Raw genomic sequence first — 22,815 nt, forward strand, 5'->3', positions numbered from 1 at the left:
CTCCAAGAGTGAGTGTGAAGTGGTGTCTCTTAGTTTTTGTTTGCATTTCTGTGATGGTTAATGATGAACTTTTTTCCATGTGCTTACTGGCCATTTGTATACTTTGAAGAAATGTCACATCAGATCCTTTGCTCTTAAAAATCAGGGTTTTGTTTTTGTTTTTGTTTTGAAACAGGATTTTGCTAAGTCACTAAGTTGCCCAAGTTGGCTCTAACTTGCCATCCTCCTGTACCGCCTCCCCGAGGGCTGGGATTACAGATGAGCACCACCAAGTTGGGCCAATTTATTTTCTTGGTTTTATTTGTTGTTCCTTTGATGTCATACCTTAATCCAAGATTGTGAAAATTTACAGTTTTAACTCTTTCTGTGTATGTTATAAGGTTGAGGTTCAACTTCATTCCTTTGTGTGTGTGGCACCTTTTGTTAAAATCATTGCCTGTAAACGAGGGTTTATTTCTGGGCTGTCAGTTCAGTTCCCTTGTTAGTATATCTCTCCTTATGAGTACCACTCAGTCTTTTAACAGTTGTTTTAGATACCATAAGTCCTTAATGTTTCCATAGAAATTTTAAGATAAGCATGTTGGTTTCTTAAAAGAAAAAGAAGAATCTAGATTTTTGTAGTGATTGTGTTGAATCTACCTGAGTTTGAGAAGCATTGTTATCTTAATGTAAATCTTATGTAATATCTTACCACTTTGAAGACTCCTGGCCCAGGGGTGGGATAACAGCAGGTTAAAATGCTACAAAGCTTGCCTTTTTTACTGTGATTCAGCTGTTTTTCTTGAATTGATACTCCCTTTGATTGTTGAAAACCTTTGGCTATTTTCCAGTTTTTTGGGTTTTTTCGAGACAGAGTCTTGCTGTGTAGTTCAGGATGGTCTTGAGCTCACTATTTAGCCCAGGCTGGCCTCGTATGAAGATCCTCCTTCACCTTCCGAACTGCTGGGATTACAGGCATGTGGCACGTGCCTGGCTAATTTCCATGATTTTTTTTGTTTTTGTTTTTGTTTGTTTGTACCACAGATTGAACTCAGGATCTTGCGCTTTCGAGGCAGGCATGATGCCACTGAGCTAAATCCCTGGGCCCTTTCCACAGTTTTGAACAAGTTGATTTTGGCTGTTTTTGTCAGTATTCTCATATCTTTTATGGAGGAGTTTCCACAGTCCTTACTACTCTGTATTCCTGTTGACATCACTTACTTTGTTCACCATAGGGCTGTAATTTATGTGTCTTGCTGCCTGGCTGCTGATTTGAATATGTTACATTCCCACTGGTGTAATGCATGACTGTCCCATCTCATGGTTCAAGCCACCTGATGGTATAGTCATACACATACCACCGGTGGTTCAAGCTGGCAGGAAATAAAGTATGTTGCCAGGGAGATGTGTCTCAGTAGTAGAGCACATGCCTAGCAGGAACAAGGGCCTGGGTTCCATCCACAGAGCTGGGGAAAAAAAGGAAAGGAAGTATATTAAAGCCACTAAATTTGGGTTATTGAACAACCCACTCCCCTCATGTTGTAAGATATATTAAGTTTCCTCCTGCACTATGTAATTATTAAAATAATAAATGGAAGAACAGAGGACATTTTAGTCTCTTTACTTTGGCTAAATTAAGCACTTTACTCAGAGCCCCTACATATCACTATTCTAAATACCATATTAATCAGAAGTTTAATAATTCTGTTTCTGAATTGCACTACAAGCCTGTTTGTTTCTCCTGTTTCCTTCAATCTTGTAAAACTTCTTCCTTTCTTTGTTCTGTACCACTTGTTTAAAACAATAAGGTTCCCCTTGCTCTGAAAAAGATGGAGCCCTTAGGAGACGGAAGATATATACATGTTGTATCCAGTTGGTTGAATCAGGAGATTTACGGAAAGAAGTAGCATCTGAAATTTTAGGATTACTAATGGTGGAGGTAAGATCTAAGATAAAAACTTACTTATTTTGGAGTAGATTTTTGGGTGGTTTTAATTCATTGGGGGAAATTTAAATGCCAAATCTAGCATAGTTCCTATTTATGAATAAGAACTATTATTAAACAACAAAAAAGTGGATGAATAGAGTATAAACTCCTTTTATGTATCAGCATCTTTAAGGTACCATGGACATAAATCTCTTCTAAGTGTTGGCATGTTTGGAAATGTTAGGAAACTGATGGAATATTCTAGCCTTTGAAATCCTTAGCAATGGAAATGCATAACATAGCAGCATGATTCCATAAAGGCTGTTCTGGGTCTTAATATCAATTCAGTTATTTCACCACAAGACTTATTTCTTAGGAAGAGATATGAAACGTTGGATTTCGGGTAAAGATTTTCTTTGTCCTTTGAACTCTTAGGCTCACTGTTTCCCCGGACCGTTGTTGGTTGAATTAGCCAATGAGTTTGTTGATGTTATCAGAGAGGGAGGCCTAGTGAATGGAAAATCTTTGGAGTTATTGCCCATCATTCTTACTGCCTTAAGTACCAAAAAGGAAAATCTGACTTATGAAAAAGGTAATTTTCTTCCAATTTTAGTACCCCTTTTTCTATTCACGTAATCAAATTTAATTCTCAGTGTATTTTGCATTTCTAGGTAAATCAAGTGGGGAAGAATGTAAGAAACAATTGATTAATACACTCTGTTCTGCAAGGTTAGTCTTTCTCATTAATGTACAGAACTTTCTCAGGATTACAAGTGGCCCAAAAAGAAACTATCATTTATTTCAAGAATTTATGTTTGTGAAGTTTTTAGCCCTTATTTGTTTTTTTGTTTGTTTATAATGTTTACAATGGTTTTATGTATAAAACCATATAGTCTATGAAATTTTTGAGAAAGAGATTATTTGCTGTGTATATTCTCTGCTCTAGAACTATAGTTTCAGGGCCGGGGATGTAGCTCAGTGGTTTTGCTGCCTGCTGCGCAAGCGCAAGGACCCAAGTTTGATCCTCGGTACCTAAATAAATAAATAAATAAAACAAACTGTAGTTTCGATTTACTTGACTATCCATCTTCACTTAGCAATGTACTACTCTAAACATGATTTGGAATCCCACTTGCCCTGCTGCTATGTCATATATATTTTTTTCTTTCTCTTTTTTGAGGGAATGGAATATATAAGTGATGTTTTTATCTTTTAACCAGTGATTATATTTCTGGGAGTCTTATGTAGACAAGACTACAGTATATGAGAAAATGTTCAGCCATAGTGGCACATGTCTGTAGTAATTCCAGCACACAGGGAGGTGAGGCAGGAGGATCACAAGGTCAGCACAGCCTGGACTACTTAATGACTTAATGAGACCATGTCTCAAAAGAAAAGAAAGGACCCGGAATGTACCTCAGTGGGAAGGCTCTGGGTTCATCCCCCAGCCTGACACACATACACAACAATTACTCATACATGAACATGTTCAACACAGATTTGTGATCAGTATAAGCATACAATAATAAAGACATGTAATAAATTATACTATATAAGCTGTGTAAGTTCAGGGAGAGGCACTCCATGAAATTTATATGCACTAAAAATGAAATGTGTAAGCTGGGCATGTGGTTCATGCCTGTAATCCCAGCAGCCTGGGAGGCTAAGGCAGGAGGATTCCATGTTCGAGTCCAGCCTGGGCAACTTAGTGAGACCCTGTCTTAAATAAATAAATAAATAAATAAATAAAAGGGCTAGGATATAGCTAAGAGCAAAGTTGAAACTCCAGTATCCCCCTCCCCCTCAAAAAAAGAAATGGATAAAGACTTACATCAAAGATGAAAATTCTTCCTATATAATCAAAATATATACTCAGTTACATAGTACTATGATATACTTTGTCATGTTAAAAGGAAACAAATACTCAAGATGACCTATACCAGAGATAACTGCTTTTGTGCTTCCTTAAATAAGATCCCCTACTCGGGCCGGGGATTTAGCCCAGTGGTTCCCCCGCCTGCCTCACAAGCGCAAGGTCCCAAGTTTGATCCCCGGTACCAAAAAAATAAAAATAAAAAAGATCCCCTACTTAAGTTAGTTTAGGCATGTAATGGTATGTGTATATTTATCCATCTATTCATTTGATTTTAGTTACAGTTTATTCAGTACTGTATAAAGACAAGTCTGTATAATAGACTACATTTTTCATTTAACACATTGTTCACCTCAGTATACACAATTTTACATCATTCTTTTTAGTGGCTCCATAGTTTTATTTTATTTTATTTTTTTGGTACCAGGGATCAAACTCAGGTCCTTGTGCTTGCGCAGCAGGTGGCGAAGTATTTTTTTTTTTTTTTTTTTTAGCTAATCTCCAGTTGTTGGATTATTTGTTTCTAATTTTTTTTTTGGTACTGGGGATCAAACTCGGGCCCTTGTGCTTGTGAGGCAGGCGGCAGAACCGCTGAGCTAAATCCCCGGCCCTATTTGTTTCTAATTTTTTGCTCTTACAAAAAGTATTACAGTGAACATTTATATATCTAGATGGCTGCCTTTGAGAACTCATGTAGATTAGATTTGAAATAGTAAATTTTTAAAGTTGCTATGTATGTATGTGAAGGTGTGTGTTTCTCCTAATCTCATCAACAATGGGTATCATCAGGCTTTTTTTGGTTTTGTTTTTTGAGCACTTTCTTTTTGTACCAGGGATTGAACTCGGGTCCTTCCGCTTGCAAGGCAGACGGCAGAGCCACTGAGCTAAATCTCCAGCTGGTTTTATTTTTTGTTACTAGGGATTTAGTTTCGTTGAACTTTTTCATTTGCCAGCCCAGTAGGTTAGAGACTAATATTTTGTTCTTTTAAATGGTATCTTAAAAATTTTGTTTCTTGGTATTACAAAATCAAACTGGAAATGGTCCTTTGCCTCTTCACTAGTTTTATAAAGTTATATTTAAATAAATTAAAATGAAATAAACTGATATTCTTCCTCATTTTCTTTAACTAGATGGGATCAACAGTATGTAATCCAACTCACGGCCATGTTCAAGTAAGCATCCTTAGTCCCTTTTTTTTTTTCTTAGTCTCTTTTTTATGTCCTGCTTTATGATCTTGCCTGCTAGAAACTGAAATAGCAAGCTCAGTAACAGCATTGGTACCTCGGTTTCTGTTAGGGAATTTCCTCCTTACCCACTTTTTGGCTTTATTTCATGTGTAACTGTGATTTTTTTTTTCCAGGAGAACTTTGCTTTCCTAAGATTATAGGTCCCTTAAGATTCTTTATGAGAGAAACTCAAAGGGAGCAGTTGTGATATTTTAATATTTTCTTTATTCACTGCTTTTAAATTTTATTTCTAAAGAAATAATTTAATGAAACTTCAAACATTGTAAAGCCCTGAATTAAATTTCTAAAAGCAAGCCAGCTGGGTTCTGGCTAGAGCCTTGAGACTCTCTGATCCACAGGGATGTCCCTCTGACTGCAGAAGAGGTGAAATGTGTAGTGGGAAAAGTGTTGCAGATGTTCTCCAAGTTGAAGCTTCAGGAAATACCACCTCTGGTCCATCAGCTTCTAGTTCTCTCTGCAAAGGTATAGAAAAAAAAAAGTTATTGCTCTTTAATTCTTGTGGTAGAACTGGTTACATATGGCCATTCACCTTTTTTGTGCTGTTGGTTTACATAGTAGAACACAGATGGTTGCATTTCATGTGTGGTGATTTGGTCTGGTAGGATCATGCCCCTCAGCCCAGGGAAACATGCTGTATCTCTTCTACCAGAGTTTCATATTTGGAACTAAAGCAAATAAGTCTCAGAAAGAGTGGGCTGTAGGCTCTTTAAAACTTGATATTAATGGATATTCCAAACCCTGTTTCAACTTGAAAGTATTCTATATGTTCTTACTGCGATTTTAGGTAGTAGCTTGTTTATCTAAAACCACACTCTACAATCCATTAAGTTAAAAAGTACTTGATTATCTTCCCCTTTAATTGGGAGAACTTACCTATTTTAATACTTTTCAGGGAAGCAGAAAGAGTGCTTTAAATGGAGTCATCGCCTTCTTCAATGAGCTAGATAAGCAGCACAGGGAAGAACAAAGTGGTGACAAGTGAGTAATAGAATTTCGAAACAGCATATTTACAAATTCTTCTCATTGTGTCTCTGAGTTACTTCATTGGTGTCTTTTCTTTCACCCTTGCCTTCCCCTCAGCACAGGACTTCTGTGATCCCCTCCCAGCTGCTTAGTTATAAAGTGAAGAAAATAATGCAACCTCTTGAATGCTTTCATTTGCATCTTTCCAGGAAAATAGCAATAATTGTCCTGTAAAATGTGGATTTAAAACTTTTAAGAGCTTACTCTGTGCCAATAACTCTTTGGCCTTGGGCCTCCAGGGCTGAACAAGTCAAGAAAGTCCCTGCTCTGTGAGCAAAATATTAGATTTTACTGAGAAGAGAACATTAGAAGGGAAAGTGCTGTGAAGGTAATTGAAAGGGATGACGTGTCCACTGCCATAGATTGGGTCAAGGAAGGTCTCTGTGAGGAGGTGCTATTTTTAACTCAAGCCTGATTGATGAGAACCACAATATTTAAATCAGAACATTTTCAGATGGAGGAGCAGTACAAAGACAGTACACAGTGAGGCATATGTGAGAAAGAGGATTTTTTTTTTTTAAAGCAAACATTTGTAGAGTGCTTAGTCTCTGCTAGGTGCTGTTCTTAAGCACTATAAATCACATAGCCCTGTTTTGTCTGTTTTATGCATGTAGAAACCAGGAAACAGAGAAGTTAAGGAATTTCCCAAGGTTTTACAGCCAGGAAGTGATGAAGCTGTGATTCAGAAATAGGCAGTTTGGCTGGAAAGTTTATGCTGTTAACTCTGATATATCCCAATATATTGTCGGTTTTTGTTTTTGTTTTTGAGACAGGGTCTCACTGTGCAGTTCAAGCTGTCCTTGAGCTCACTAGGTAGCCTAGGCTGGCCTTGAACTCCAAGCAATCCTCCTGCCTCAGCCTCCCAAGTGCAAGGATTACAGGTGTGGGCCACTATGCCCAGCTAATTCCAACATTTCTGATTTATAATAACTTTTAGTTATTTGGCTTGAAAAATTAACAAAAAGATGGTCTTGTATATTGAATTAGGAAAAGGTGATAAAAGCAGGTATTGAAGAGAATGAGCTTAGTTTTGTTTTGTTTTTGGTACCAGGGATCGAACTCAGGACCTTGTGCTTGAGAGGCAGGTGCAGTGCCACTAAGCTAAATCCCCAGCCCAGAATGAGCTTGGTTTTGACCACATTAGTTTTGAGATGTATGTTAGCATCTCAAATGAGGATGTTGAGCTGGTAATCAGGATTTCTAAGCACAAGTCTAAGCTGGAAATAAAGAATAGAAGGGACTAAAGCCATAGGACCAGATAGAATCATATAGGGGAAGCATGATGAGAAGAAAACCCAAGATTGAACTCCATGGGAAAGGCTGAGGTCTCTATTGAGAGGCCCGTGATAGTGCCCTGGAAACTAAGAGCAGAAAGCCTTTCAGGGAGGAAGTGGTTAATTGTAAAGCTGCTGAATGCTAATTAAGATAGAACTTTATTGGTTTTGACAGTGTCGGGCCGGGCCGGGCCGGGGATTTAGCCCAGTGGTTCCGCTGCCTGCCTCGAAAGCAGAAGGAACTGGGTTCTATCCCTGGTACCAAAAAAAAAAAGACAATGTGAAGGTCATTTATGTATGACTCTTGTAAAAATAGTAAGAAGGAAAAAAATGGAAACAAAGCTTTTGTAGATGAGGAGGTTAAAGGAAAGGGAGGGGATTGGGGAAAAAAGGAGAATCAAGATATATACAGATACAAATTCCCTATGATGAATGTGATCATTATATATATCAAAAGTGTACCAATAAAATTAATTTTTTGAAAAAGGAATAGTCATATGGCTTTAAGGATGAAGTTAGGGAGAGGACAGAGCTCTGACTGAATTTGGTTGGACTGGCAAGAGAGTATCTGATGAAGTAGAAGTAATGGCTATAGATAATTAGTTCAAAAAGTTACTGTAAAAGGAACAGAGAATGGAGCAGTAGAATTGTGCTTACCTTTTGCTTGCAGTCATTGTATGAGCTCAGCTTGAATTGATCTGCTGGTTGATTGAAGCACCTGCACATGGCTCACTAAGTCATAGCTCTTATTTCTCTATGGACTCTTTTAGGCTGTTGGATCTTGTTACTGTGCCATCAGGTGAACTTCGTCATGTGGAAGGCACCGTGATTCTGCATACTGTGTTTGCCATCAAACTGGACTGTGAACTAGGCAGAGAACTTCTAAAGCACTTGAAGGTAGCACCAAGCTGCTCTTGAACTCACCATATGGCCTAGGCTGACCTTGAACCCTCTGCAGTCCTCCTGCCTCAGCCTCCTGAGTCCTGGGATTACAGGCGTGTACCAGCACACCTGGCATTAAGCCTTTTTTTATAAATACTATAGAATGACCTGGATCTAAAAGATCTTTTTTTTTCTTTTTTAATTTGGAGGTAGAAAAGATGTGATATCACTGTACCCTTAAGCCAAAAAGTCCATTAATAAATCTTTCTTTAAATGTTCTAGTACAAACAACACCAAAAACATAAAAACTCAAGACTGTTCAGCAGAAAACTAAAAATGTAATTTTAACTGTATCTTATGTGACCTTCAACCCTGGGTTCTTTTTTTTTTTTTTTTTTTGCGACGGGTCTCATTATATAGTTCAGACTGGCTTTACATTCACTGGGTAGCCCAGGTTGGCCTCCAACTTGTGGCAATCCTTTTGCCTCAGCCTCCCAAGTGCTGGGATTACAGCCATGGTGGCACATACCCAGCTCAACCTTGGCTTCTGCTTCCCCATTTATGAATTAGGATCTTGTTTATTTCTAGTAGTGTATCATTGACTTTTGTGATACTAAGTCATTAATCACTAAGCATGAGATAGAAAAATAAAAAATGTTTTAAACTCTTAAAGAAAAAAGTATACAGATGCATGTTTTATTTTCACCTCTTATTTTGAGATAAGGTCTTGCTAAGTTGCCCAGGTTGAAGTCAAACTTGTGATCCTCCTGCCCCAGCCTCCCAGAGTGCTGGGATTACGAGCATGAGCCACCACACCTGGCTCCAAAAATATTTATGGTTGTTTTTTCTCCTTCAGGATCTAATCAGGCTTTGTTTATTATGTCTAGCTAGTTAACCTTTTGATTGATTGCCTGGAAGGTCCTGTTCAGTTATCTTGTGTAATGTTCCACATTGTTGGATTTATCTCATTATTTCCTTAGGATTAGGTTCAGATTTTTAGCAAGGTCAAGAAACTTTCTGTAAAGGGCCAGATATTGAATATTTTAGGCTTTGTAGGCCGAGTAGTCTCTGTCACAACTACTGACCTTTACCACCGTAACAAGAACACAGCCACAGACAATGCATTCACAAATGAGTGTCTCAATAAAACTGTATCTCTCTCTCTCTCTCTGTATATATATATTTTTTCTTTTCTTTTTGAAACAGGGTTTCGCTGTGTAGCCCATGCTGGCCTAACTTTTGGCAATCTTTCTGCCTCAGCCTCCCGAGTGCTAGGGTTACAAGCATTGGACACCATGTCTGGCTAGTAAAACTGTATTTATAGACACTGAAATTTGAATTGTATTTAATTTTCATGTTATGAAATACCCAGCCTTTAATTTCCTCCCATCCTACTTATTTAAAAATGTAGAAACCATTCTGCTCACTGACTATGCAAAAATAGATTGTTGGACTTCATTTGGCTGATGGGCAGTTGGTTATAAACCTTTGCTGTATGTGTTATTTCAAGGGGCATGTAATATTAAGGTAATCCTCCTGACTCAGCCTCCCAGAGTACTGGCATTACAGACAAGTGCCACCATGCCTGGCTTTTGAAGCACAAGTATTTTGCATTTTGATGAGATCTAGTTTATTCTTGTGTAAATTATGCTCTTGGTATTATACCTAAGAAATTCTTGCCTAATCTTAAAGATTTTTTGTACATTTTCTTCTAGAAGTTTTATAGTTTTAGCTCTTATTGAGAATTTAGGTTTATGAACCATTCAAGGATCTAGTTTTACATAGCTTTTCTATGCTTTTAAATGTAAATAATGACTTTTTGGTTTATCCTAGGCAGGACAACAAGGGGATTCCAGTAACAACTTATGTTCCTTCAGTATTGCTCTCCTTCTCTCTGTAGCAAGAATACAAAGATTTGAGGAGCAGGTAACTTTAAATGACACTTTGGTTCCTTCTGTAGTTGCTAAGAAGGAGTATAAGAATCTGTTTGTGTTATTTTCCTTTCCTAAACACTTCCTCTCTGATCCCGTCAGCAGCAAAGCTGCTCTAAGACGTGTAGCAGCTTTTAATTTTTCATGGTCTTGGAGCTGCCAGAGAAGACTGTTCAGATTCTTTGTTTATACTTCCACTTCCTGTTGTGCAGCAAGAGGTAGCCGGGAGGGAATAAGAGTGGAGCCCTGTCACAGCCCAGGGAGCAGGATGGGGACAGAGCTGGGTATCCATCAGCAGTTTTAGTGTAATGGACTTTTCCAAAAAATTGTCCCTGATTCCTTTGAAATTAGTGAGTATAAGGTTCACTGCAAGAACATATATAAAGTCTTGGCCGGGGATTTAGCTCAGTGGTTCTGCCGCCTGCCTTGCAAGCGCAAGGACCCAAGTTCGATCCCTGGTACCAAAAAAAAACCAAAAAACCAAAAACATATATATAAAGTCCTTTACCCATTTTTTTTCTTATATGTGTTTTCAGATTTTGGGTAAATTTACATTGATTTTTAGCACTTTCTCTTGTTAAGGAAGGCTTGTTTTTGTTTTGACACTAAACATAGAATCCAGGGCCATGCACATGCTAGGCAAGTGTTGTATCACTAAGCTGAAGCCCTCACCCTATTTTAAGATTTTATTTTGGAACAGGGTCTTGCTAAGTTGTTTGGGCTGGCCTTGAATTTGGAATCCTCCTGCCTCAGCCTTCTGAATGGCTGGGATTGTAAGCACATGTGATCATTCCTGGGTCAATTCTTTTAAATTCCCACTGAAAGTCAATTTTTATATTGTCTTTATCTAGTTAAACAGTTGTGTCGAGTTCGATCCCCGGTACCAAAAAAAACAAAACAAAGCAGTTGTTGTAGGGATACATGTTAATGGCAGATCGGAGGTACAGTTATAGGGTTAAGATTCATAGCATGGGCTATAACTTCTGCTTCATTTTCTATAACTTTTCTTTCATTTTTGTGTTGCTTTCATTATATTAGGTGTTTGACCTTTTAAAGACTTCAGTTGTAAAAAGCTTTAAAGATCTTCAGCTCCTCCAAGGTTCAAAATTTCTTCAGAATCTAGTTCCTCACAGAACTTGTGTTTCAACCATGATCCTGGAAGTGGTGAAGAATAGGTGAGTTAGTGAACCATATTCCAAAAAGTATGTGAAGGATTTAGTGTTAGAAAATAAAGAGTGGTACTATGCTTATGGCTCATCAGAGAAAATTGATGACTACACCTGTTGGCTTTATAGATCAAGGTTTAATCTTTTTTTTTTTTTTGGTACTGGGGATCGAACTCAGGTCCTTGCACATGCACAGCAGGTGGTGAAACCACTGAGCTAAATCAGTGATTTAATCTCTTAAAATGAGGTGAGCAGACTTTCTCCTCGGATAAGGCCTTTCGGTCTCAGGGCCTGATTTCTTAGCCACCTTGACAGCAAGAGTATGACAGTGAAGGAGGGGTGGTATCTCTGTTCCTTCAGTGATATTGCAACTCTCTTGGCCTGAATCTTTACTGACTTCTTTAAAAGTGAGTAAAAAATGCTAAATTTGAGGCTGGCACTTATATATGTGTGGTATCATTTATACCATATCTATACACACAGACACACAAGTACACATTATATACACAAGCATTTGTATCTTTTCTGTCTCTGTCACTTGTAGATACTGGAGTGGGAAGAATGGAGCATGTGCATGGTCCATCTTGATTCCTAACTCTTAAGAGTTTAAATATTGTTAAATCTATTGAAATGTTATGAGAATCTACTCACAACTATTTCCCCTATTCCATAGTGCTGCATTATTTGTCATTATTTAACAGGTAGAAACAGTGATATAAAGGTTATAGGTTTATTACTTCCACTGTAGGGGATAACGTTAAGTGGTATAGTCACTGAGGATTCTGCTGTCTTCCAAAGGCTATTGGTAGTTTTAGCTCATGCTATTGAAATAAATTATTCATGCTGTTTACTGAATGCCTTCTGCGCTAGGCTTTGTGGGTAAAAAATGTGGCTATAGTTGACCTTGACCCTAGAGGGTATCAGTCTGGGCAGGAATACAGATTTGTAAGCTTCTTCATAAGTGTTGTGTGTGTTGAGGGGAATAAAAGAAACAATTAGCTTCTGTCATGAAATCTTGAATGGACATCTTTAATGGTTATTACATAAAAATATTCTACATACTGTTTTATAGTCTGTAGATTCTGCATTTTTTTCTTCAATGTTCTGTCTGTTCTTGGAGGCCACTTGCCTACCATTCCCACTACTGTACATCCAGGAATTCAAAATTCTGCCAGGTGAAGTTCATATGTGAAGTGTGTTAGTTACCCAAGTTAGGTTAGGAATGTGTTACATGACAGTAAGTATAAAGGCAGGTGTCATACTAGGTTTTTCTTTTTAACTAAGCTTTGTTTTCTTGCAGTGTTAATAGTTGGGATCATGTTACTCAGGGCCTGGTAGAACTTGGGTTCATTTTAATGGATTCATATGGGCCAAAGAAAATTCTTGATGGAAAAAGTATTAAAACCAACTTTGGTCTTTCTAAAATGCCAAACCAGCATGCGTGTAAGCTGGGAGCTGATATCCTGCTGGAAACTTTCAAGGTGAGATCCTATTTTGGCAGCCATTCCCTTTTTTTTTTTTTTTTTGGTTTTATGAGGTAAGGGTCTTGGTGTGTAGTTCAGGCTGTCCTTAAACTCCTTGTATATCCCAGGCTGGCCTTGAACTCGGGGTGATCCTCCTGCCTCAGCCACCTAAGTGCCGGGGTTACAGGTGTGTGCCACCACAACCATCCCTGTTCCCTATTTTTGTTTAAATGATAGAACTAGAAGACATTTGTCTGGGGCTTTGGTGGATAAGGAAACTTAACTGTAGTAGTTTGACAGTTTTTATGACAGAACTGGGGATGGTATTGGAACATTACAGATCCAGTCTGATACAGTACCTTGGTGGGGGATTCTGGGTGTCAAATCCAGGGTCTCATGCTTGTTAGGCAAGCACTGTACCACTGAGCCACACCCCCAGCCCTCTCTTTATGTAGAGTTTGCGTTTAATAAACTTTTTTTTATTTCTGACTGTCTTTAGAAGTTTGAATACAAAATAGCTTTTGCATGATTTTCTCGTCTTCCTCCAGCAGGAAATTACTCTTGGTTTTGTTTTATTTTGTTTTACTGCTCTTCGCTTATATAAAAAATAATTTTTTAAGTCACTGTAGAACATCAGACTTGAAGAAATAAGCTTATTGGTTCATTGTTTTTGAAGGAATTTACATTTTTTACATTATTAAATTACATTGTCGTCTCAATCGTCTCAATATTAATTTCTCACAGTTTTCAAAAATTTGTTGCCTTTTAAATTAAAAAAAGCCAAGTCATATCTGATGCTAAGCATCTATGCTAGTGATTCCTCCAATGTATCTTTTTGTTTATTTGTTTTTTGGTACCAGGGATCGAACTCAGCACCTTGTGCTTACAAGGCAGGCGGGGTGCCACTGAGCTAAATCCCTGGCCCCGCAAGGTATCTTTTTGACATTCAGTTGTTTAATGTAAACATATACCAAAAGTGTCTACCAAAAATGTTATTTGGAGGCTAATATAAATATAAATTTAATGTTTTATCCAGAACAGCAGAGATTAGTCCTTGAGTTGTAAGTATTTGATGATATAAATGACCCTTTTTAATAGTAACATAACTAAAAATTTCTTAGAATATACTTTTGTTTTAAATTCATATTTGTCAAAACTAAAGATTCCATTTGATTTCACAGATCTTGGCTTTAGTAGAACATCTGTAGAACATATAATTGCTGAGTTACTAACAATCTGAAATCTGAAAGAAATTAATCGGTTCCTCAAAGTAATCAAGTTAAGAATTTTAACGAAAATTCAAATGAAAATTCAGAATGGGTCTTTTTCTTTTTTTCTTTTTTTTTTTTTCCTTTTTGTAACTGGAGATTTGAACCCAGGACCTTGCACCTAGGCAAGAATTGTACTCTGAACTCCATCTGCAGCAGTTTTTGTTTAAGACAGTCTCAATAAGTTGGCCAAGCTGGCCTCAAATTCTGGATTCTCCTGCCTCAGCCTTTTTTTTTTTTTTTTTTTTTTTTTTTTTCTGATACCGGGGATTGAACTCAGGACCTTGTACTTTGGAGGCAGGCGGCGGTGGAACCACTGAACTAAATCCCCAGCCCTGCCTCAGCCTTTTGAGTAGCTGAGACTATAGGTAATGTGCTACATGCCCACCTCAAAGTGGGTCTTTTTTTACGCAAATGCTCTGTTTCTTGAAACTGAGAAGCAATGAGTAAATTTTTTTATTCCCCCCTCCCTCTCTTTCCTTCTTTTATACTTACGATTGACCCCAGGGCCTTTGACTGACTACATCTACAGGTTCCATTGATTGATTTTTGAGACAGGGTTTCACCAATTTGCCCAGGCTAGGCTCGAACTTGGGGTCCTCCTGCCTCAGCCTCCCACACTGCTGAAATTAGAGGCATGCACCACCATGCCTGACTTGTTTCTTTCTTTCTTTCTTTTTTTTTTTTTTTGAGTTTCTAAAGATTTTCACAGGCCTTGAATTTTAATTCTTAGAATAAAAGTTATGGATGCAGTCAGTAATGGATGCTGAAGTGGAATTATTTCTATTTGATGCCTAACTTTAGATGTCACATTTGTATTGTGTGATCTGTACTTTTAGGCTGATAAACATAATATTACATTGTTAATGAATCATCTGAACACAGAATGAGGGCAGAGTTGTGATTCTGTTTTTCCAGATGATTCACATTAATGTTCTTATATGTCTGTGAAATGAACAGTTGAATTCTACTCACATCCAAAATATTCTTATCCTGCCTGACATGTACGGATGCACTTATTTTGTTGAAGGTCACCCAGGAATATTTTATTGGTTCTCTTTGTTTTTAGATCCATGAGGTGATCCGAGAAGAAATTCTGGAGCAAGTCCTCAACAGGGTTATTACCAGAGCTTCTGCTCCCATCAATCATTTCTTAGGTACTGGACTTTTTTTTCTAATTTGGTACCAGGGATCGAACTCGGGACCTTGTGCCTGAGAGGCAGGTGGCAGAACCACTGAGCTAAGTCCCCAGCCTTAGGTACTGAACTTTTAAAGGATGAATACAGTTCTTAGGAATATTCTCTTTTAAATATCGTAAAGATTTGGTCCTAGAAAAATATTGAATGATGCAGTACCTTGTAGCACAGTAAGTACCTTTGGTTATGATGCCAATGAGATGTAAGTCCCCTTACATGGTCTTTGGTGGTCGGTAGGGAAGGGAGCATTTAACTGAGTAAACTTCCATTTTGCATCAACATTCTCCCCGTCTCTCTCCATTACTTCTCAAATGAGTGCTATCCTTCTACCACTGTAACCCTAGACAGTCTGAAGCCAGTACTTTTCTTCTAGGTAACTTCTGAATTTGCTGTTTTTAGTACATATCTCCTAATGTATAAATTCACTACCTTTTTCTTAGTCACCTACTTTTGTAATTTTTCAGTATCATTCAACACTGTTTACAACTTCTCTAAAACTTTTTAGATAGGTTCTTTGGTAATTATAACAGTTTCTTATCCTGCCTGTGACCACTTTTTTCCTTTTCCTTTAGTGGTAACTTTTTTTATGTCTTGTACCCTTCAGTGTCAGGGTTCTGCAAAGTTTGAGACTTAAAGTAACACATAAGGTATAATTGAAATATAATCTTCATATTTAAAGTGTAACAATTTAATTTCTTTTGACATATGTATACCCTTGTGAAGCCATCACCACAGTAAAGATGAATGTATGTGTCACACACAGTTGCTTCCTAGTGTCTTGACATTCTGTTCTCCATGTCTCCCTTCTTCTCTACCTCCCATCTCATTTGATGAATTTTCTGTCATTATAAAATCATACATGGGAGGCTGGTGCTGGGGATTGAATCCAGGACTTTGTGCATACTAAGCACATACTCTACTGTGGAGCTACACCCCCATCCCTTAAATGCCTTTTAAGAATCTTTATGTAAGTGGAATAGTACAGAGTGTACTCTTTTTGTCTGTCTTCTTTGACACAGCATAATTCTTTTTTTTTTTTAATTCTTTTGAGATTTATCCATGATTGTTAATGTGTATTAATACAGTAGTTGGTTCCTTTTTTAAGTATTATTCTATGATATATACATAGCTACAATTTGTTTATCCATTCACCTGGGGATAGTTGTTTCTGGATTTTGGCTATCATGAATAAAGGTGCTGTGCCAGGCATGGTTGTGCACATCTGTAATTGCAGCATATGGGAGCTGAGACAAGAGGATTGCCATGAGTTCAAGGGCAGCCTGGACTGCTTAGCAAGACCCTGTCTCCAAAAAACCCTAAACAAACTACAACAACAACAACAAAGTCTTCATATAGACCTCCTTTCATTTCTCCTGGGAAAATACCTAGTAGTAGTTGGATACATCATGTAGTAGATACATGCGTAGTAGTTTAAGAAACTGCTAAACTTTTCCAAAATGATGGTACTACTTACACTCTTCTAGCAGTGTTTCTTAATTGCTCCATGTTGTCACCAATACTTAGTATGATTGTTCCAAATAGCTTGAGTTTCAATGGAGGTTGACTTAAGTCTGTAGATCAGTTTGGGGTCTTAACAATATTGAATCTTCTTACTCTTGGTTGGAAGTTTAGGTCATTAATTTGAGACCTTTTTTTTAACACAAGCATTAAAGTATAATTTTTCCACTAAATATTGCTTTAGCTACATCTCATAAATTTTATTTTCATTTAGTTTCAAATACTTATAAATTTCTGTTACTTGTTCTTTAACCAGAAATGTGTTATTTAGTGTCCAAATATTTAAGTTTTTTTTCCTTTAGATATCTTTCTGTTATTGATTTCTAATTTGTGGTCAGAGAACATACCTTATATCATTGATTCTCTTAAATTTATTGAGCTGCAGCTTTCTAACTGGCTTCCAAGCCTTCTTTTTTCCTTGCCAGCAGTTCAGCCTGCATATAGGCACCAGATTATTTAATTTTCCTGAAATACCATTCTGTCCCTCTGAATTCATCAATATGTTCATTTATAAACTCTCAACTCTTTATTCTGGATCTTCAAGTCTGTGACAATTTGATTCCAGCCTACTTATCCTACTTTAATTTCAAGTACGTACTTTTCTGAATCCTTCACCCCAGTTCCACTGACCTCCCCATCACCCTCGGAATGTATTCTTAACCTTTCTTGTACTTTTATATACAATAGACCTTTCCAGTTCCTTGTGCATCTGAGTGGTGCTCATCTTTCAGAACCTTGTTTAAATTCCTTCTCGTTGCTTTCCTAAAATACATCAACTCACGTTGATCTCTCTTGCTTTGAGAACCTATTTAAACTCTACCATTTGGTAGGCAATAAATGTTTGGAATTACTAGATATTTGGTATCATTCTGTAACTTTTAATTCTTTTACAGTTTTTTTTTTTGCTTCTAATTAAACTTAGAATTCTTGAGAGAAGAGACCCATGTGTTATGCTTTATATATTCCAAATAGGATCAGATTATGTTTACACATAATAAAAATTTTCAAATACTAACAGATTTATTTTAGCTTTGAAATAGGAAGATATGTGTTATTTGTTTGGGCCACGCAATAGATATCTTCCTTTGTTTAGACAAGTTTTTTTCTTTTGTGTGTGTGTGTGTTATGTTTTGTTTCCAGTCCTTTTTAATATTTTTATTTTGAGACAGGGTCTCAATAAGTTGCCCAGGCTGGGCTTGAACTTGAATCTTCTTGCCTTAGCCTCCTGAGTAGCTGGGATTATGGGCCACTGTGCCTGGCTCTTTTAGACGGCTTAATTTTCCAAGTCTTGTGCTAAAAGTATCCTGGTTACACTGACTGAAGAGAATGTAGGTGTAATTGGTAAGAATTTTTTGTTGCACTATATTTGACTTCAGAAAGGAAACAAAACTTCTTAACATTTGTTTCCCCATATTTATTTTCCTTTTATTTTAAATATGTTTAAATACTTGTGGCAGTTGACTATGAATTCTGTCTTGTAGACCTGCTTTCAAGTGTCATCATGTATGCACCCTTAGTTCTTCAGGGTTGTTCTTCTAAAGTCATAGAAGCTTTTGACTATTTGTCCCTCCTACCCCTTCAGACTGTACACGGGCTACTTAAGGCGGTGCAGGTAAGTCTGACACCGAGTTAACTTGCCAAAACTGGTTTAATTGTCTAGTAAAAGACTGCTACATTTTTTTTTATTAGGTACATTTTTTTATAAATATATATGTTCAAGAAATCCTGTTTTCCTTGAGTCTGAAATATAAAACCTTGTATTAAAAGGGAAAGAGCACTAGCTAGACTATTTACCAAGTTGACTTTTCTTCATAGCACTATTCTCTGTCTTCAGCTCATTTCAATTTACTGAAGTAATAGAAAATCCCTTAGAAGATTATTGAATACAGTAAGTCTACAAGATATTTGCAGCAATTTCAGTTTATTCTTAAGGGTAATCATGTCTGTAAAACAACCAAAGTTCCTGATAGAAGCCAAATGCTGGCAATATCGAGTAAAAATTAGTTAAAACTAATGAGACATTTTACCTGTTTTTACCCATTGAATTTTCCTCCTTCAGCCACTTCTCAAAGTCAGCATGTCTATGAGAGACTCCTTGATACTTGTCCTTCGGAAAGCCATGTTTGCCAGGTATGGAGCATTCCTTGTGATGACAGGAAGTTACATCTTCTAATGTTAGGACTAAAAGATATCTCTGCTGTCCCCCAGTACTATCGTCCATAGTGGCATGCAGATTCCTGACCCAGCAGAGTACACTCATTAAGTAAGGTGTTATGCTGAGTGCCTTATGTGCTCTTTTCATTTAGTCTCCAAGGCAACCCTGTGAAGTGAAAAAATTAACAGTTCCAATTTCCAGATAAGGAAATTGAGGCTTAGAGAAGATTGGTGACTTTTCAGAGGTCAAACAGTAGTTGAAGGTGGAAGTAATCTTACATCAGAGTTTATGATCTCAAGTCCTCTGCTGTACCACCCTTAGAATAAGCTTCAGGGAAAAGTTCCATTGCCAGATTCTCTGACACTTGAGCTCGCAACAGCACCAAAGGGAAAAGCATTTAGTTAAGAATATACTTAAGAATCTCATTTCAGTGAACATGACCTAGTGGCTAGTTAGACCCAGTCAGTTGTGTTTTTTTGGCGGGGGGGTACCGGGGATTGAATGCAGGTCCTTTCGCTTGCGTAGCAGGCAGCGAAACCACTGAGCTAGATCCCCGGCCCCATAGACCCAGTCACTTGTTGAGGGGCTAAGTTCTGCTTAGAGCTCATCCAGTGCCTCCTGGCCGCTCTGCCTTTATTTCATGATATATAAGGTAGGGGTGACAATACTGTCTCCTGAAAATAAAACAAGACAACACTTGGAAAGCATTTGTTGAGGCCAAAGTAGCCCTATTGTCACGTTGACTATGTCGTAATATATTCATGAATATCCTGAGTAACAACTAGTAAGTAGCCATGTCGTTATCTCTTTCTAGAAGAGACAGTATTCTGTTATCTCACACCCAGAGGCATGGCTGATAGACCAAGATTGTGTGTCATAGCATCTGTAACAAGAATCAGTAGTTGAGTGCAGCCAGCAGATAAATGTGTCATTTTTCTGGATAAAGGGTTAATGTGGCACAGAGTCCTGCAGTCCTGTGTGAAGAAAGGGACCTTGTGGAGGGGAGCACTTTCAGGCACAGCAGTCTTTGATTTCCTTTGCCCTTCAGCACTCTTACTCTCATCCCCACAAAGACTCAAGAGCAGGATAAGCACAGTACAGGCAGTCATGAGATAGGTAGCTGTCAAACAAACCAGCTGAATTCCTGTACTGCTAATTGATCTGAACAGTTGATGCTTATTTTGAGCATATAAATTCAGTTTTGTTTTGTGTTTCATTGTTTATACATATACCTTCTTTGTGTGGAACTAACTGGATTTTTCTGCGTATTCTTGTGAAATTAGTGATGTTCAATAACTTTTCTGTGTATTTCTGTGTATTTTCTGAGCTAGCCAGCTTGATGCCCGAAAGTCTGCAGTTGCTGGGTTTTTGCTACTCCTGAAGAACTTCAAAGTTTTAGGTAGCCTGTCATCCTCTCAGTGCAGTCAGTCTATTGGTGTCAGTCAGGTAAGTTCACACTGGCATTGATACAGGAGCCAAATATGCAAGTCATTTTCTTGTATTCCTGTTACGGTTGTAAGAATGATCCTAAAACTGAGAACTTGATGACAATAATATCAGCCAAGACTTACTAATAGCAGACTTACTGTGTGCTGGATTGTACTGTCCAGTGCAGTGGTCACTAGCCTCAGTGTGGCTGTGAAACTAAACACTTGACTAAAGTGTGGCTAGTCCAGATTGAGTTATGCTATATATATAAAAATTACAGATTTTGATGATTTGGTGTGAAATGAAAGAATGTAAAGCATCAGTAATTATGTTAGTTACATGTTGAGATATTTTGGTTATGTTTGGGTTAAATATATTAAAATTTATTTCACCTGTTGTAGTTGTGTTTTACTTTGTTAATATGACTACTAGAAAATTTTAAATTATATATGTGGCTTGCACTTATGGCTCATAATTGCTACCTTTTTGTTAAAAAGCACTGCACTATCTAACACTTAAGTGCTTCATGTTTCTTATCTCATTTAATCTTCACAGTAATTCTCTGAGGATACATACTATTATTATACCCATCTTAAAAATAAGTCAATACACTGGGCATGGTAGCGTACAGCTGTAATTCCAGCATTTGGGAGTCGAGGCAGGAGGACTGCATGAGTTCAGGGCCAGCGTGAGCTACATAGTGAGTTCAAGACCAGCCAGACTGACATAATAAGACCATGTCTCAAAAAACAAACAAGTCAGTTTATTTACTTTGCATCTACATATCTGTTAACCCTTGTAATCTAAGAAATCAAAACTTTTTACAATAATTTGGTGATCTAGGCTGTGGAGCAATAAAATTATCTTCATGATTTAAATGATGTACCATAAAATTTTTTTGGTTGTTTTTTTTTGATACCAGGGATCAAACTTGGGTCCTTGTGCTTGCGCAGCAGGCAGCGAAACCACTGAGCTAAATCCCCGGCCCTATGTACCATAAATTGATGGAGCAATAAAATTTTCTTCATGATGTAAATAGTGTATGTTACTATGTAATTTATAAATGGATATATCCCACAGTTTCATTAGGAATCCTTTATTACCCTAGTATAACTGTATTCAACTTTTGTCGGTAACATATAGCACAGATTAAATATTGAGAACCCTGGGTATCATTTGTTTGTTATCCCCATTTTAATGATTAAAAAAAAAAGACTAAGGGCCAGAGATTTAGCTCAGCAGTTTCGCCGCCTGCCTTGCAAGTGCAAGAACCTGAGTTCAATCCCTGGTACCAAAAAAAAAAAAAAAAAAGACTAGGGTCTGGGAATTTAGCTCAGTGGTTCTGCTGCCTGCTTGGGAAGCGCAAGGTCCCAAGTTCGATCCCTGATACCAAAAAAAAAACAAACTAAGACTGAGATTAAATAACTTGCCCAAGGTCATATATTCAGTAAAGGGTAGAACTTGGATTTGATCTCAATATGAATATCTCACTATAATGCTTTGTGTAAAGATTAATAAGGATTAGGAAATTCTTGGTAGTATTTTTGTGGTTTTCTGTTTTTTTTATAGTACTGGGGAATTGAACCCAAGCCCTGTTTTGTGCTAGGCAAATACTCTACTTCTTAGCTACGTCCCAGCCACCCTTCCCCTTTTTAATTTTTTTTTTTTTTTTGGTACCGGGGATCGAACTCGGGATCTTATGCTTGCAAGGCAGGTGGTGAAACCACTGAGCTAAATCCCTGGCCCTCCCCCTTTTAATTTTACTTTATTTTGAGACAGGGCCTCACTAAGTTGCCTAGGCTGGCCTCAAACTTGTGACCTGCCTCAGCCTCTGGAGTAACTGAGATTGCAAGCATGTGCTACCGTACCCAGTGCCAATTACATTTTAAATCAAACAAAGCATGTTAGTTCCTTGTTGTGTCCATTTCTGAACAAAAGAATATCTGCCTCTAAGCCTCTGGAATTTAAGCTAGTAAAAAGACGAATTCTGATAGTATCTAATAAAGTGATCAGTGCTTCCTAAGAAGCTGGTATTGTCAAGAAAACCTTAGAGAACAGGAAAGAGTTGATTTTATTAAAATATTTTTAAACTTTTATTCTAAACCAGAATGACATGTATCACTGGATGGTAATGATAGTGTCTGTCTCAGTCCTGGGTTTCAGCATAGGAAAGCCAACTCTAATAAGTTTCTTTGATGAAGAACATAGGCTCTTTTTCTTCCTTGATGGAAATTACATTGGTAAACTAGACATAAACTTGCTTCTCTTTCAGGTTCATGTGGACATTCACAGCCGTTATAATTCTGTTGCCAATGAAACTTTTTGCCTTGAGATTATGGATAGTTTGAGGAGATGCTTAGGCCAACAAGCTGATGTTCGAGTCATGCTTTATGAGGTAAGTCAGTAAAGTGGAAAGAATGTGCCCCCCATTATAATATTTTTTTTATGTTAACTTTTTTTTCTGACTATGAAAGTATAGTAGTT

General features: G+C 37.5%; 1 protein-coding gene across 1 annotated transcript in view; it reads left to right on the forward strand.

Annotated features, from left to right (window-relative positions):
* Fanci (FA complementation group I) overlaps window positions 1–22,815 on the forward strand; it is a 66,416-nt gene that overhangs the window by 10,594 nt on the left and 33,007 nt on the right. Inside the window, exons 4-18 of the mRNA XM_004852762.4 lie at window positions 1,788–1,918; window positions 2,342–2,498; window positions 2,578–2,635; window positions 4,911–4,952; window positions 5,366–5,489; window positions 5,920–6,005; window positions 8,095–8,221; window positions 10,040–10,132; window positions 11,176–11,312; window positions 12,604–12,784; window positions 15,104–15,191; window positions 18,230–18,360; window positions 18,808–18,878; window positions 20,235–20,349; window positions 22,604–22,726. Of these exons, the coding sequence (XP_004852819.1) occupies window positions 1,788–1,918; window positions 2,342–2,498; window positions 2,578–2,635; window positions 4,911–4,952; window positions 5,366–5,489; window positions 5,920–6,005; window positions 8,095–8,221; window positions 10,040–10,132; window positions 11,176–11,312; window positions 12,604–12,784; window positions 15,104–15,191; window positions 18,230–18,360; window positions 18,808–18,878; window positions 20,235–20,349; window positions 22,604–22,726 (1,664 nt within the window). The remainder of the gene's footprint in view (window positions 1–1,787; window positions 1,919–2,341; window positions 2,499–2,577; window positions 2,636–4,910; window positions 4,953–5,365; window positions 5,490–5,919; window positions 6,006–8,094; window positions 8,222–10,039; window positions 10,133–11,175; window positions 11,313–12,603; window positions 12,785–15,103; window positions 15,192–18,229; window positions 18,361–18,807; window positions 18,879–20,234; window positions 20,350–22,603; window positions 22,727–22,815) is intronic.

This window comes from Heterocephalus glaber, unplaced genomic scaffold (genome assembly GCF_053883595.1).
Source record: "Heterocephalus glaber isolate CG9 unplaced genomic scaffold, H.glaber_assembly_v1.0 deba00001531, whole genome shotgun sequence".
Lineage (NCBI taxonomy): Eukaryota > Metazoa > Chordata > Mammalia > Rodentia > Bathyergidae > Heterocephalus > Heterocephalus glaber.